We start from the raw sequence: 14,884 nt of genomic DNA on the forward strand, positions 1-14,884 counted from the left end.
GGTATAAAGGGTCCAACAAAGTGTTATGTCTCACATGTTAATGAAATCATCAATACTTGATTACCTGGAAGTACCTAAGTTATAAGTTCTGGAAGTATTGCCAGCATTAGTTGTCCCATTAGGCCGGGTATGCCCCTCAAGAAGTGGATATAAAGGTGTGGTAAATTGTATAATATTCCTTCCCTCACTACCAAGAGGAGGAGGCTGCACCTGATGCCTCTCTGGAAAATTTCCCAAAGCAAGGCTCTGAATGGGTAGGCAAGTCAGAAAGCCCCACTAGCCACAGCAAAAAAGCAGCAGGTTATCTGTCTAGAAGTCAGAGAAGATACAGCAACAATGTTTTCAACAAGTTATTGTCTTTAGTTGTTGTGTTTATCTTCTCAAGACCCTCTTGTCATTTGCTAAAGAAACAACCGCTCCTTTGCTTAGTCAAGTGTGATAAGCTGTTGCTGCTGTGAACTGATCCATGCTTACACTTCTTAGTTGTTGATTCCAAGTATTGGAGAAGGAGATCAATACAACTTTGACATTCTTATTGCTAAATGATTACATTAGGTCATTGTAGTGCAGGTCTAACTGTCCCTTAAGAGGTTGGCTGCACAAAGGCAGTCACTAGCCCCCATGCTTCTCCTCCATCAGCAAGACTTTTGTTACTGGTGATATTTCTCAAGTTTGGTTCACTTATACATGTAAGTTATCTCTTTGCTTCTTGCTTCTTGCGTAACAATTCCCGACTGAATGTTTGAACTATTTGCACTGAAAAGCATTGTATCAAACCTTGTGTACATATGCAAGCAAATTAGGTGGGATTGCTGGGTGAAGATTACATGTTAGCTTTCCTACATGGAGGCAGCTTATATTAGCACTATGAGGATTGGGCTGAGCTAGAATCTTCCCCCTGGTGTTCTATTATCATTGTTGTTGTTGTTGTTGTTGTTATTGTATGCAGAGATGTTTTTACATGTGGGAGTATTCAACAATGGGGGACCCTTCTGCAGCCTGAGGTGGCACCATTCACTCTAACCCCTGCTTTAGGATCCTACCACCTCCTTCATTCTGCTACATGTGCATACCAGGCTTTCAAATGTTCATATCATCTAACAAAAATTCAGTCTGTGATAAGCAGTTGGTGATAACACCTTCAGACCTACAAATCATCATCTGGCGAATGAGTGATGAAGGCAGCATCTGTAAAAATGTGTCTCACAATCTGGTCACGGGGAAACTTTAGTCTTAATTTAGTCTTTTAAGCAAGTTAATTAAACTAAATCAGTACGTTCCTGCTTTATCTTCATTAATGCTTTAGGGACCTTGAACAGCTTTAATTACTGACTGAGGCTCATTATTAAAAATATGGAGAAAAGCTATGATGATTTATCATTGGGTAAATTTTTCTTAGCATGTATATGCATGCACGAACACATATACACATGTTGGCAACACTGAAATGGTTTTTAAACAACTTAATGAACCTTTGGAGCCTACTGTAAAGGGTCAAACATGTTGGCCAGTTAAATTTGCACAAAGACCAACCAGTACATTGAAGATGAGCACATAGCTAAGCAAAGAGTGACTTCACTTGGGACTAGCTGTCATAATATATGAGAAAAGAAGGAAAGAGATGTTACCATTTGCTTACATTCTAGCTAGATGGAGGGCAAAAGTCCAATGATATTTGTCATATTATATTGCTTTGCTGCTACAAGAGGTCACGCATGCTGACAAACTCAGTTTATTAAAAGCAAACCATATAACTATGGGAGGTAAGGTTATTAAATCCATCCAATGATGCATGACATACTATGCAGGCTCTTCACCCAAGGAAAGCAGTGGGAGGCAGACGGGTTAAAAACAAACTTATCAGATGAATTGTACAAATATACAAAGATATTATAAACTGACCTTCTTTACATTTTTGTTTAAATCAACCAAGCTGAGCAGAAAAATGTGGTCCTTAGCCCCGAGTAGCAGCCGACCCCTTTCTTCATCAAGCAGCATGGTCCGAAAATCCAGCCCCTCTGCCGAGCCCAGGAATGGGACACAGCTGTTGGAAAGCAGCAAGTCTGTGAGAGAATGAAGGAAATCTTTATAGTCAACAATGTATACACATGGTTCATTGGTGTCTTGTATAAATATATGCACCCAGCATGAGCTTTGCTGGTTAAGATAACTTGTTGGAGCACGATTTTCATCTAACAGGATGAGGCAGCAGGAGAGGGCGGTAGGGTGAGGGGAAAAGATTATCACAGTATTGTTTAAAAACAAAATACTTACATATCTTTTGTTTCTTGTAGCAATTTATGACCTGAAATGGTCAAAAGGTTAAAGCACATTTCTTATAAGCAAGAGCTAATTGTTTTAAAGTTCCCACTTTACAGAAAAGAGATTACTAAAGAGATACCTGAATGAAGAGCTATAAAATTATGTCTGTTATGTAAACAGGCCAATTCCAAGGCAATCCTCTCTTTAAGTTAATGATACCAGAAGGACCAGCCAAGATATTTTGCTGCCTGAGGCCAAATTCCTCTCTCACATATAATCATCTACAGGAGCTGGGCAGATGACTCAAACTACACCAGTAGTGTGAGGACAGCATCTCTGCCAGGTAGCCTGGGGCAGTCAGTGCATGTGGACACAAGGCTGAGTGGACCCTGGAATCCCTGGGATTGAACTCACAACCTTGTGGCTGTGAATGACAGCAGTACCGGCATTTAACCACTCTGCCACCAGGGCTCCCTCACTAGCAGAGAATGCCTCCTTAAACTAATTAATCTACCAGTCCCAGAATTCTGTAGGATTGGACCATAACAGCTAAAATAATATCCAACTGCCATTACTCTATAATGAAGCTATGCTCTTACATACGTTAAAAGTAAACATTCTTAGGTCTAAGGGTGAAGGTGATTGTACCATTAAATCAAGAAAAAAATTGCTTCAGCAATCAAAAAATTATGAAACAGTACTTCATGTGATCATTTCCTATAGTCCCGATATACCACAACAAACACTTGTGCAATGGCCATGGTGTACACAGGCAGCATGAGATTCAAATATTTGATTACCCATAATGTCCATTGGTTGATGTTCAGGTTAACCACTCTCTCTGAACCTATTGTAATTAGTATGCTTATTGTGAGAATAAAGTAAGCAGATTATGTATCAAATACACTAGGACAGTGGTTCCCTGACTATGTCCCTCCAAATGTTTTGGACTTTGTAACCACAGGGGTCTTCCTGCCAATGCTCTGAGGCTTTTCTTCTACATCTGATACATCCTTTGACTCCCTTGGTCCTGCCACTTGCCTCACTTTTACCCCCAATACACTTTTCTGTTAAATGAATTTGAGGTCCCCAACTGTCCATCTCCTATATGTGTGTTGTTAGTGGTAGTGTATTATTCATGAAAAGTATTATTCTAACTTCATTCAAGCTATGTCCTTTTTGGAAACAACAATAAAAAATAAACTTTATTTACAAGCAAGTGTTGGTTCAGTTTCTTTTCAAGGTTGGTACACAGATCACATTGTTACAATATGTACAACTCTTCACTTGTTAAAAATTATTTCCTAGTCAGTTCTCTCACTAAATTTCTTTCAATTTTAAACTGTTTCCTGATTGTCTTAAAATAATCGCTTATAATGCTCCTTCAACAGGACTGTGAATCCTATTAAGATCTGGCCTGCATCACAACTGATAAACACAAAGAACAATGCAGGTATGAACCACCTTGAACTGACTTGTTAACCAATATGTTAACTGACACACTCCTACACAATTCTCCCTTGCTCCTCCCCTTTTACAGTCACTCCTCCAGCAGCCTCCACCTTTGCAGCCAGTCTAAATCTGATTAGCTGAAGGGGAACTCCACTCTCCCTAGTGACTCACCACAGACTTCTACTCCCAGCATTCCTGATTGTTTGTCAAACTGACTAGGGTTTCTGGGATTTGAAGTTTTAAATACCTGTAGGACCAACTTTGGGAAACACTGCGCTAAGGATAAGCCAACATCCAATATCCCATCTTGCATTCATAGATTCATAGAATAATAGAGTTGGAAGAGACCACAAGGGTCATTCCTATTTTAATGATTTGAATGAATATGTACCACTTCTATAACTCTGTTAGTACACCTAAAAGATAAGGGAAAGAAGATGCACTAGTACTGCAAATGCAGATTTTTTAAAACGTTTTATTACCTGATTAAAAAAAAAAGGATAGAAGAGATAAGGACTTGCTTTACCTCCCTGGAGACAATCTGTAATGATTTAACCCAATACAACATTGCACCTTGTTTTGCTTTCACATGTGAAAAAACATATAAAACACCCTCAACGGTTGAAACACAGCCAGCAGCCTTAAGTTATCCATTCTTCTACAATGAGAAGAATAACAAATTAGGTATTTTAATTCTTTGCTAATTTAATTCTTGAAGGAAGCAATAAGTGATTTCAGCAATTTTCATTCTGTTGTGAGCAAATCTTTAAAAACTTCAAGTCTTTAAAAACTTGTTTCTTGTCCAGAAAATGTCACAGTTGAAGACTTATTCTGTGCAATATTTCCACTTTTTTTTTCTAAGAAAGAATTTTCTGCACAGGAAATTCTTCTTTGAAGAAATATTATTTTCCATGCAGAAAATACTGTTTTCTGAGGGGAAAATACCTGTGCAAATTTGGCACATAATAAAACCCAAACTATGAATATTCTCATCAATTCAAGATTCTTCTTTTGAAGGTTTTCCAACTCTCAAGAAGTTTTTAACCAATTTTCAAATAATCTTAGAAATATCTTCCAAAAGATCTTTTGTACATGTAACATATGCAGATTTATCAGCTAACTCGCAAAATAATAATAATAATAATAATAATTCCTTCTTATATACGGTGCTGTCTTGTATTACAATAGCTCTTCCTTTATCCACTTCTTTGATGACTATAGAATTATCTGCTGCCATGCTAAAAGAGCTAATTCCCCCTCCAAATCATATTGTTCCAAAGTGATGGTACAGTATTTTCCAACCTTATTAACTCCTATGTCACCAACTTTTCAAATACAGTGATAGAGGGTACTGTGGGAGGAGGGGGTATAAACCTAGAGGAGATTCTAAATTTTGCTGAACTGTTTTCTGGCACCTGTGTCGAATCACCAAAGTATCGTCTCAATTTGATATTCCTGAAGAATTGAAGCAAATTTAATCTGACCTACACCGGATTAAGTTTGGGAGTTGGAAAAGGGCAGACCTTTTTTAAACACCTATTATTCTATAGGCTTTTTGACATTTCCTTTTTGACAAATGAACTACTGTTTTTTCTACTCTGTGAACATATGGATGCTGGTGGATGTTTCACACTCCCCTTCTTACAACTGGATGTTAGGCAAGTCCTCCTAGAGTTTACTTTGGCTGCCATAAAAGGTGAAGGATGTTGTGGTGGTGATGTTGATTCATTGCTGTCTACTGTGATCTGTTCCAATTCTGTCTCCTCTTCCTCTTTGTTATCATGTGAGAAAAGGAAACCTATTTTGTTTTTGTTTGTTGTATAACCAAGGGTAGACTATGTTCTGTTTAATAAACCATTTCATCCCTAAGAAATTTACTATATTTTAAAATTTAAGATCCTCATAGATTTTCCACTTACAAACTTGGTGATTTTATCTTCAGTGTGATTATTATTATTCTGTCTCCTAGGGATGAAACGGACCACCCAAAAAGGATGGATTGGGGCTGCCCCAGAGCTGCTCTCCCTGGAGCTATGGCAAACAGATGAGTGCAGCTCCAATCTGCCTTGCTGCCATGGTCCTGGATGGCACTCTGAAAAGAAGCAGTTTTTACCACTCCTTTTCAGAGTAGCTTTTCTGGGTTGGGGTGGCTTCCATTTGGCTGCGGGGCATGTGCCATGTGATCACCATGTTCCCAAGCTGCCCGGAAGTGGGCTTATTATGCTCATCTCTTTCACATCTTTTTTCCCTTTCACAGATGACTTTAACTCTGTGTTTACTTTTGATGATGTCTCTGTGATTAGAATAATCAAATCCTGGGAGCATTTATTAAGTATCTCTAGGCTGTTAGCAGGTATAATTTGCAGATATTTCTTTTGAAAAAAGTGAGTGATTTGGGCACCTCTATAAGCTAGTTTAAGCATTTCTCCAAGCTAGCAACTCTAGCTTTCCCTTAAATCTAATTCCAAAGAAGATGTCTCTGTACTGCTGCTCCCACTGATTGCTTGTTGGTATGATGTTGTTGACCTTCTGGTCAGTTTTAACTTGTATGTTTGTTTGTTTGTTGTTGTTTTTTGTTCTGTTTTTGAAATATTGCATTGGATTTAATACCTTTTTAAGGAGGGGAGGGTACCAGGGATTTTATATGTTTTGTATTTTTAACTTTGTTAGCCGCCCCGATTGTTCTCAGAGGGGTGGGATATAAATAAATATTATTATTATTATTATTATTATTATTATTACTAAACCAGTGTCTGCTGCCACTAATTAGCTGGATGAGGAGGAACACACTGAAACTTAATTCAGACAAGACAGATGTGTTCCTGGTAAATTGTAAGGCAGATCAGGGAATAGAGATTTAATCTGTAATAGATGGGGTTACACTCCCCCTGAAATCTTAGGTTCACAACCTGGGTGCACTACTCAGAACTGAGCCTGAATGTTCAGGTTTCAGTGGTGGCCAGGAGTGAGTCTGCACAGTTAAAACTAGTGTGGCAGCTGAGCCTGTTCCTTGAAAAGTCAGATTTTCCAGGCCATATAACAAACCACTTTTGAAAACCATGCCAGACTTCAGAATGGTGATGGAGCTGCATGGAAGCTGCAGCTGACTGAGCTCAAGGCCTTTTAAGCCACAGACAAACCAGTTATCCACTTTGCTGGATCCATTCCCAAACTATTTCGAATTCAAATAGCAACTTAAACCACACATTTCAAAGTCTCAAGAGAATATATCATCCATAATTTAATGTAGTATCTTCCTTAAGCACTGGTGAGATTTAGATGGCCATTTATTTCTTAATTCTTTATTTGAAGCTTGAGTAACAGATTTTAAAACAATCACAAGCCTTAATAATGGGAGAATGTGTTTCGGGATTTTTTTTTCCTGAACTAGTTAAATGCCTTGTTCTAATTACAAGGCAACAATGTCGCTGCTGTCTCCCAATGACATCTGTAAATAATATTAGGGCTGAATGTAGACAATATGTTAATACAGAAAACAAAACAACACTGCCTGATGATTTGGGTGTTACTTACTGGATTGCTACACATAGTCACACACAGGACAATATAATAAAAATGATATTATTATTATTAACTGAACAAAAACAGCTACATGCCCTCTGGTGATTCATTCAATGGCCCTGTGGAGACAACAGGCAGGGGGAGAAACCTGGGTCCCAGGTTCAAGTCGTGTAGTGAAGAATTGGTGGAATAGTGGCTATCATCTTCACATAATTTGTGGCAGCGGTGGGATCAAAAAAGACCCATTGTGATGCCATTCAAGAAAAGAAGTTGGGTGGGTGAGTCTCACTGTCACAGATCCATTCTAATGTTCTCACTTGTTTCCTCTTTCTAATCCCATGGAGGTAACATCAGATTTTGTTCAAGGAAGTATTTCTCACACCACTAGCTCAAACTTTCTTAACTGTGGATGGTTTCAGAATCTGTTCCATGATGGCAAGTTTGTTTAATCTTGATGTGGTTACTGATGGGGAACTGGCAATGGTGGCACTGTTCTTCCTAACTTTCCTTTCACCTATGGTATCTGTAAATTGCATTAACACTTGGAACAGCCATTCAAATTGTGAGGACAAAAGTCAACACTACACACTGAGACTATTTTTACTGGTCACAGCTACATGTAGTCATACAAAAAATAAAATCACCAGTTGCTCCAAAATATCTAAGAACAACTACTTGTTAACATGCAATAATCAGTATCATGTACCTAAGTGACTGGCTTCCTAGCTAAAATCCAAATAAATATTTTGAGAGACGGCATACGAAAAAGCCTGCCAACAACATCCTTGAGCAGCTGACAGGTCCCTCTCCCCAGCAGTGTTCACCAGTCCCAGTTCTTCCATGTCAGACCCATAAACCTGCAAGCTTTTTGTTTGATTTTTTTTTTAACAACAGCCTTAACTGAAACAAAGTGTGCACTTCAAGGCATTGTGGGAAAATAAATGCCAGATGCCAGCCATCCTTGAAATATAGCATTTGCTGTGACCACTGCTAGGTAAACCTGAGAGAAAGAAGATGTCTAAAAGTAAGGATGGGCAATTTTAAAAATTTTAATTGTTTTTTGAGTAGACGTTATTAAAATTCTCAAAATTCTTCATATTTGGAAAAGACATATGAAATAATTTGGGAATACATCAAGCAAACTGGATAGAGTGTTTTTAAAAAGGTGAAAGACAAATTAAAACAAGATTCATCTGTCCAGGGCCAGAGCCTTTAGTGCTTAGTTCTCAACATCTAAGATTGAATTCCTGTGTATTCAAGCATGTTAGTACTAAATTAGAGTTGCTACTGTTTTTCTGCCAGTCTTCTCATCTTTGAGATATATACAGCAGATAGGTACAACAACATTGTAGTTAAACACTGGGAACAGATTTATCTCTTTAATCTGGCCACTACAGATGGCTGACATTTTTGTTTCAGTTCAATTTCCATTTCCAGCTGCACATTTTCTTTTATATATGATGGAAAGAATTTGGGATTTTAACAGTCTCAATGCAGGAGAGGCCCAGATAAAGGTTCCTTTGCCCAAGACCCCAAGTCTGGGGATTGTAGTTTGGGGAGGCAGTAGAGCTCTCTGGCTGAGAGTTCTAAATAGGCTTCTTGAAAATGCCAGTCTCAGAATTCCATAGATTGTTTCAATTACAATTAAAAGATGAAGCACAGTGCTATAATTTTGCAGTGTGAACAGATCCCCATCAAATCTGGAGTCAATTATGTGTCTGCCTGTACATATACAAACAGCTAACTAAGAAATCACATTTGATGGAGAACAAAAGGAAAAGCAGGGAATTCTTTGGCTTGGTCACATTAATAATGGAGCAAATGCTTCACAACATCCATAAATGGTTCTCCACACAGAAGGATCACAACACTTTGGCTTCCCTGCCTCTGCCATAGACACAATAATTAACTCTTTTGATCAGAGCCAAGCAGAACTGATTCCTATGACCTTTCAGAAAAATGAACTTTAGACCTCTCAGGAAAAGATTCCTTTAAAAATAAAACACTTAGTTCTTTGCAGCACACAACACAGATTAACCAATGTACAAAACAGTTATTTCTGAGCATTTATATCTACCTGTTATTGTTGCATACTTCCAAACAAATTTGAAGCAGAGGCAGCTGTACAAATAAGAGTATAAAAAGTATCATTACAGAGATGATTAAATGCTCTTCTGTGACTTTATATTATTGGTGAAAAAAGCACAGACTCAGTTCACAAACACCATATAGCCAAGCCAAATAATTAGTTTTAAACTTCATAGATAAAAATATATCTGATCCAAAACATCTGCTATTACAAAGAAGACCTCAGGCCGTGGGTTTATACAGGTTCCCTTGCTCCTAGGCTGCTTATCTTTCTTGTGTGACTGCCAAATAAAGCAAAGCCATCCTTGTTACTAACACAGTTAAAAGTGGAGGGTTGAGGGGATCTATTTTGTGGTTTTTCTGTTTTTAGAAAAAGGAAACTGTCCACATGAAAGGTTACAAGTTGAGCTTTTGATCAAATGCCAACTATTTCCGATCTTTCAAAGCACTAGAGAAGGGTAATGGTTCTCATCATTACATCTACCTTTATTTTAGGAGGGTCAAGGCCAGTATGAAAAGGAAGCCCTATCTGTCATACACAAATGTGTAGAATTAAATCACTGGATACCTACCTCCTAATGATCTCATGGCCTGAGCCAAACTACAGGAGGAAAGGAAAAAGGGGTTTGTTTACAGCAGGAAGATTAGGTGTTCAGGTGCATGCTTCATGTCAGTTATAGGAGGGAGGGATGGAAATAATGCTTGTTATTATTTGTTTCTCACCACAGTAGTGGGCTACCTTGTCATCTTCCGGCCTTCTATTCCCCTCCAGCTATGCTCTGACTATGTGGGGGAGAGGTTTGCGTACCCTAATGAAGTTGTGAGCTATGCTGGCGGTGGTATAATAGCCACCGGTAGGGCCTTCCATGCCAGACAGGTCACAACCGAAGGGTGTGACCAAGAGCGCCAAAGGGCAGGATGGGCTCTCTAGCCTTATGGCAACCATCCTAGGAGAAAGAAAACTCTAATCCCAAACCCGGGCAAATGGTGGTCGTCTAACCCTGTAAGGTCAACCATCTAAGAGAAGGAAACTCTAATCAAACCTACGACCCGAGGACCTCGCTGCCACTGTCCATGCTTGTCAAGGCCTCAGCAGTCGAACCTCTGGTTTAAAGGGTGAGGCCAGTTCTGTGCACGCTGCGCTCCACCAAAAAAATCTATTGCACAGGCTCGAAGGATACATCCAATGTCATCAATGTGCTTCTAGAAAGCACGGATGAATCCTTCCTGAATCTTCGTTCATGAAGTAAAGCCAAGAAGAAGAGGAAGAAGAGAAGGAAGTGGGGTACCTGATGCTCACAAACTCCCAGCAAGAAGAATACAGCAGGAGTGAGATTTTTAACACTTTGCAAACTCTTCCAGGGAATTAGTCTGCAAATAAAAACATGTGGGGGTTTTGTGGTGTAAAATGTATTTCCTGTGCAGAAAACAGTGCATTTTATGCAGAAAACATGTTTTCATAGGAAGAAAGTGAGGGATGAAGTTTAGGAAATGATATCCCTGGCAAACAACTACATGGCAAACAAGCTTGTGTAAGAGCACTCTCCCTTAGCAACACTCAGTGAGCAGTAGTACCCTTTTCTCCCTCCCTCCTAGAAAACCCATGTATATTTCTGTGTAAAATAATTCTGCAGCAAACCTTGTAAAGCAGGGGTTCCCAACCTGGGGGTTGCGACCCCTTTGGGGGGTCGCACGACCCTTTCTTGGGGGTTGCCAGGTTGGGATTCCCCCCTGCCTCCCCCTCTTCCCCTTTTCCTTGTGAGTGCTGGCGCTGGCACCGGCAACCATGAGGAGAAGGGGCCAGGGCTGCCTCCTCCTCTTCCTCTTCTCTTCATGGGTGCCAGCGAAGGCACCTGCAAGGAGAAGGGTACGGGGATGGGGCTGCCTTCTCTTCCTATTCCACTTTTGCCCACCGGTGCCAGCAAAGACACCTACGAGGAGAAGGGGAATGGGACGCGGCCACCTCCTCCGTTTCCCCTTCTCTTCGCGGGTGCCAGCGAAGGCATCCTCGAGGAGAAGGGGGCGGGGATGGGGCCGCCTCCTCCTCCTCCTCTGATTCTCCCTGCAGGTGCCAGGCACCTGCGGGTAGAAGAGGACAAGGATGGGGCTGCAAGCCCCAGCGGCCTTTGCTGCCGGAAGTCCTGCCCCTTCTTTGCCGGTGGCCTCCCTGATTGGTTGGGAGGCCAGGAAGGGGCGGGACTTCCAGCCACAAAGGCCACTGGGGCTTGTAGGTGGCCAAAGGTCCCCCCTTCCTGGATTCCCAACCAATGAGGGAGACCACAGGCTGGACTTTCACCCACAATGGAGGTTGCGGCCCAACAAAGATTGGGAACTGCTGTTGTAAAGGATGACTGAGGGGCTTGACAGACCAGTGTTACATGTCAGTGTGTGGGTGTGCATTGCACATGCCAGCTGCCCCGACTCTGTCCCCATGCTGCCCACCTCACCAGATGGAGGGTGGCATCACGCTGCATATTTGGCACAGTCTTTACATGACCTGCACTGAATAATCAGTGAAAAATTGCTACCACCCTTTCCATGGTGCAAAAAGGAGCCACTTTTTGCAGCTTTTTTTACACTGTGGAAAGGGCAGATAGGGGCTGCATTGTGTAGTTATGGCGAGTAAAGGCTGCTCCAAAGGGGCGGTCTGTTGAGCCCCTAACTTCTGTGAACTGCACATAAATCTTCCACAGTAGGTAGAAATCTAAAAACTATTCTAAACATTCGTTATCCTTCTTTGTGAGGATGAAGAATGAAGATTTACATCCCTACCATGAACAGCAAGGAATTAGTAAATAGAAAAATAGAAAAAGCTCTGGAGTCAGGGAGGGTACTCTGGCCTCCACAGTAGCTTCACAGAGACAGCTGGAGACCGGGGAAAGGGCAGGGGAGAAGTCCCAATCCAGAAGTCCCCCCTCCGGAGGGCTGTGTGCCAGGGGTGTGCCCCACCTCTGGCACACAGCCCCCCAAAAGTTCACCTTCACTGATCTAGAGTTTTGGAGTTAAGAGTCACCAGTCTGCTGATGACACCCAACTCTATCTCTCCTTTCCATCTAACTCTGGAAGCTTTTTCAGTGATAAACCATTTTCTGTTGTCAATAACTGACCCAATGAGGGCAAAGAAATTGAAGCTGAATCCAAACTAGACAGATGACTTGGTCAGTCAGAAGGTAGATTAGGGAATAAGTATTCAGTATGTGCTGGCTGGGGTTACACTCCCCCTGAAATGTCAGGATCATAGCTTGGGTGAACGTGTAGACTCTGATTTGAGCCTGAATGCCCAGGTTTCAGCAGAGGCCAGGAGTGCATTTTCACAGTTCCATTGCATCTGTTCCTTGAGATGTCAGATCATGACACAGTAACACACGTTTTGATTACATTCAGGCTCTATGTGGGGGGCTGCTTTTGGGAACTCTTCAGTGGGTCCAAAGTGCTGCAGTCAGGCTATTGACTGTGGCTAATTACAGGGAACATTTAGCCCTTCTGCTGAAGCAACTTCACTGACTACAAGCCTGTTTCTGGGCAGAATTCAAAGTGCTGGCTATGACCTCGGATCCAAACTATCTGAAAAATGGTATTTATATGAGCCTGGATTTTCAATGGAAGACTTTGTAACACAAAAGGATTGTGGTGGGGTTGTGGGCTTTGTTTTTATATAATGATCTGTGTTTTTATATTGTTTTAATCTTATTCTTAATTGCACCACTATTTAATTCTTTTTAAACTTATATTTTAACTGAATCTTGATTGTTTTAAATACAGTTGTCCCACCTTGAATCCTGCAAAAAAAAAAAAAAAAAAAAAGGTAAGATATAAAGCAAATAAATAAATAAATCTGGTGGAACTGCTAAATTCTAGGATCCCATATGTGGTTAATATAGGGTAGTTTTGGGTTAGTCCAGCCTTCTCTAGCCTGGTCTCCTCCAAATGTTTTGGCCTTCAACTTCCATCATCCTTGATAATTCAATGTAGTGGCTTGAATTGTAGTTGGCCAAAACACCTGCAGGGAGGCATGTCAGAGAAGGCTAGCTTTGTGAGTGACAAGAAGGCAAAGTCTATTAGAAAATATCTTCAGTGATAAAATGAATGTGTTATACCCCACTATCATTTTTGTACTTTGCTTTGTAACCAGATACACTGGTTCTACTATCTTACAATAAGATGGTTATTTGTCAGGAAAACAACTGGCATCATTCAATCAGTTGAGTAAGTTTCTAAGCAGAACTAAAAATATTCTAAATTCCTAGGCATCAACATCCTATTTTAAAAAAACATCCAGAGGCAGCATCAAACTTGTCAACATCAGCTTCATGCAGAAATAAATGAATAAATTCCTAAGCACCTGCATGAAATATTTAGGCCCCAAGTCAACCTGGTGTCTGATGGAATTCACAGCCCTGATGATATGAAAACACAGTGGCATGCTTTCCTGGCACATATACTCTACAGAGTTGAAATCAGGGACAACCTTGTATACTTGTAATGGTTCTGTTCTCATAGCATGAAGTGATATCTAATCTACTCTGTTCAGGAACTGCTAAAGATTGCTTTCTTGTATGCTGCCTCTTTAAGTGGCAAGCCCTTAATGCTTCAGTATTAACTGCCCATATAGGAGGAACAGAAAGGAAATGCTTTGACTTTTGAGCAGAAGCCAGTAGAAGCAGTTGGGGCTTGCATCACTTTCCCAGATTCCAGGCCAGTCCTGATACCAGTAACTGAAGAATGTTTGTTTAGTTTGTACTCCTTTTAAAGGTCAAACATTTTTGGTTTGTGTTCTGCTAGGTTATAAAAGATAACATTCAGGATTGAAGGTGTCTGGGCCTAAATATACAGTGTGCCCGTGTTATATGTGGGCGTGCTATACATGGCTTTGAGCGTATGAGCTCAAGCTGCAAGGAGCACGAGGGTGCAAGGGTAGAGCGTCCCATTCAGATGAATAAGGCGTGCGTCCATGGCGGCCCATGCACTCCCACACCACCGTGCACACAAGCCCCATTCAAATGAATGGGGCTCCAGCATAGGCGGAATTCACCTTATGCGGGGGGGTCCAGAACGGATCCCCGCATAAGGCGAGTTTCCGCTGTAATTGTATTCTTACTAGAGTAGGTCCATCAAATGAATTCCTGAATGGTAAGTAAGCAATTACATAAAACCCCTCATACTCAAAATTCTCTTCATCTGTTGACGTGCTTATTATTATTATTATTATTATTATTATTATTATTATTATTATTATTCTGTAATTAAATAACTTCATCCTGCTCTAGTGTCTGGGGCAAAATGTGTGGGATTGTACCCAAGAGTATAGTGGACTTAATGGCACAAAAGTTCTAACAGGTTTTCTTATACAATGGTGCATTTAAGACAGGAAACAAGCAGTCGAGGGTCTCACTGAACAGAATGAGCAAAAGGACTGCCATGTAAAACAGCTGGCATGCCATCATTTTGAAGTGAGATAATGATTAAAAATGGGAAAAGGGGAGAAAAAGTCAATGAGAGACAGAGCTATCCAAGGTGCTAAGCTCTACCCCTCCAGCAGGCTCAGTATCTTAAGCACCTG

The 14,884-nt window shown here is 40.7% G+C and overlaps 1 protein-coding gene across 2 annotated transcripts in view; it reads right to left on the reverse strand.

Annotated features, from left to right (window-relative positions):
- The window catches only part of LOC149312621 (semaphorin-3D), a 173,049-nt gene that overhangs the window by 95,800 nt on the left and 62,365 nt on the right, over window positions 1-14,884 (reverse strand). For both annotated transcript variants that reach the window (XM_089525017.1, XM_089525016.1), the window contains exon 3: window positions 1,903-2,063. In XM_089525017.1, coding sequence (XP_089381143.1) covers window positions 1,903-2,063 — 161 coding nt within the window. The remainder of the gene's footprint in view (window positions 1-1,902; window positions 2,064-14,884) is intronic.

This window comes from Sceloporus occidentalis, unplaced genomic scaffold (assembly GCF_023333645.1).
Source record: "Sceloporus occidentalis isolate IW3139 unplaced genomic scaffold, rSceOcc1.0.p SCAF_5, whole genome shotgun sequence".
Lineage (NCBI taxonomy): Eukaryota > Metazoa > Chordata > Lepidosauria > Squamata > Phrynosomatidae > Sceloporus > Sceloporus occidentalis.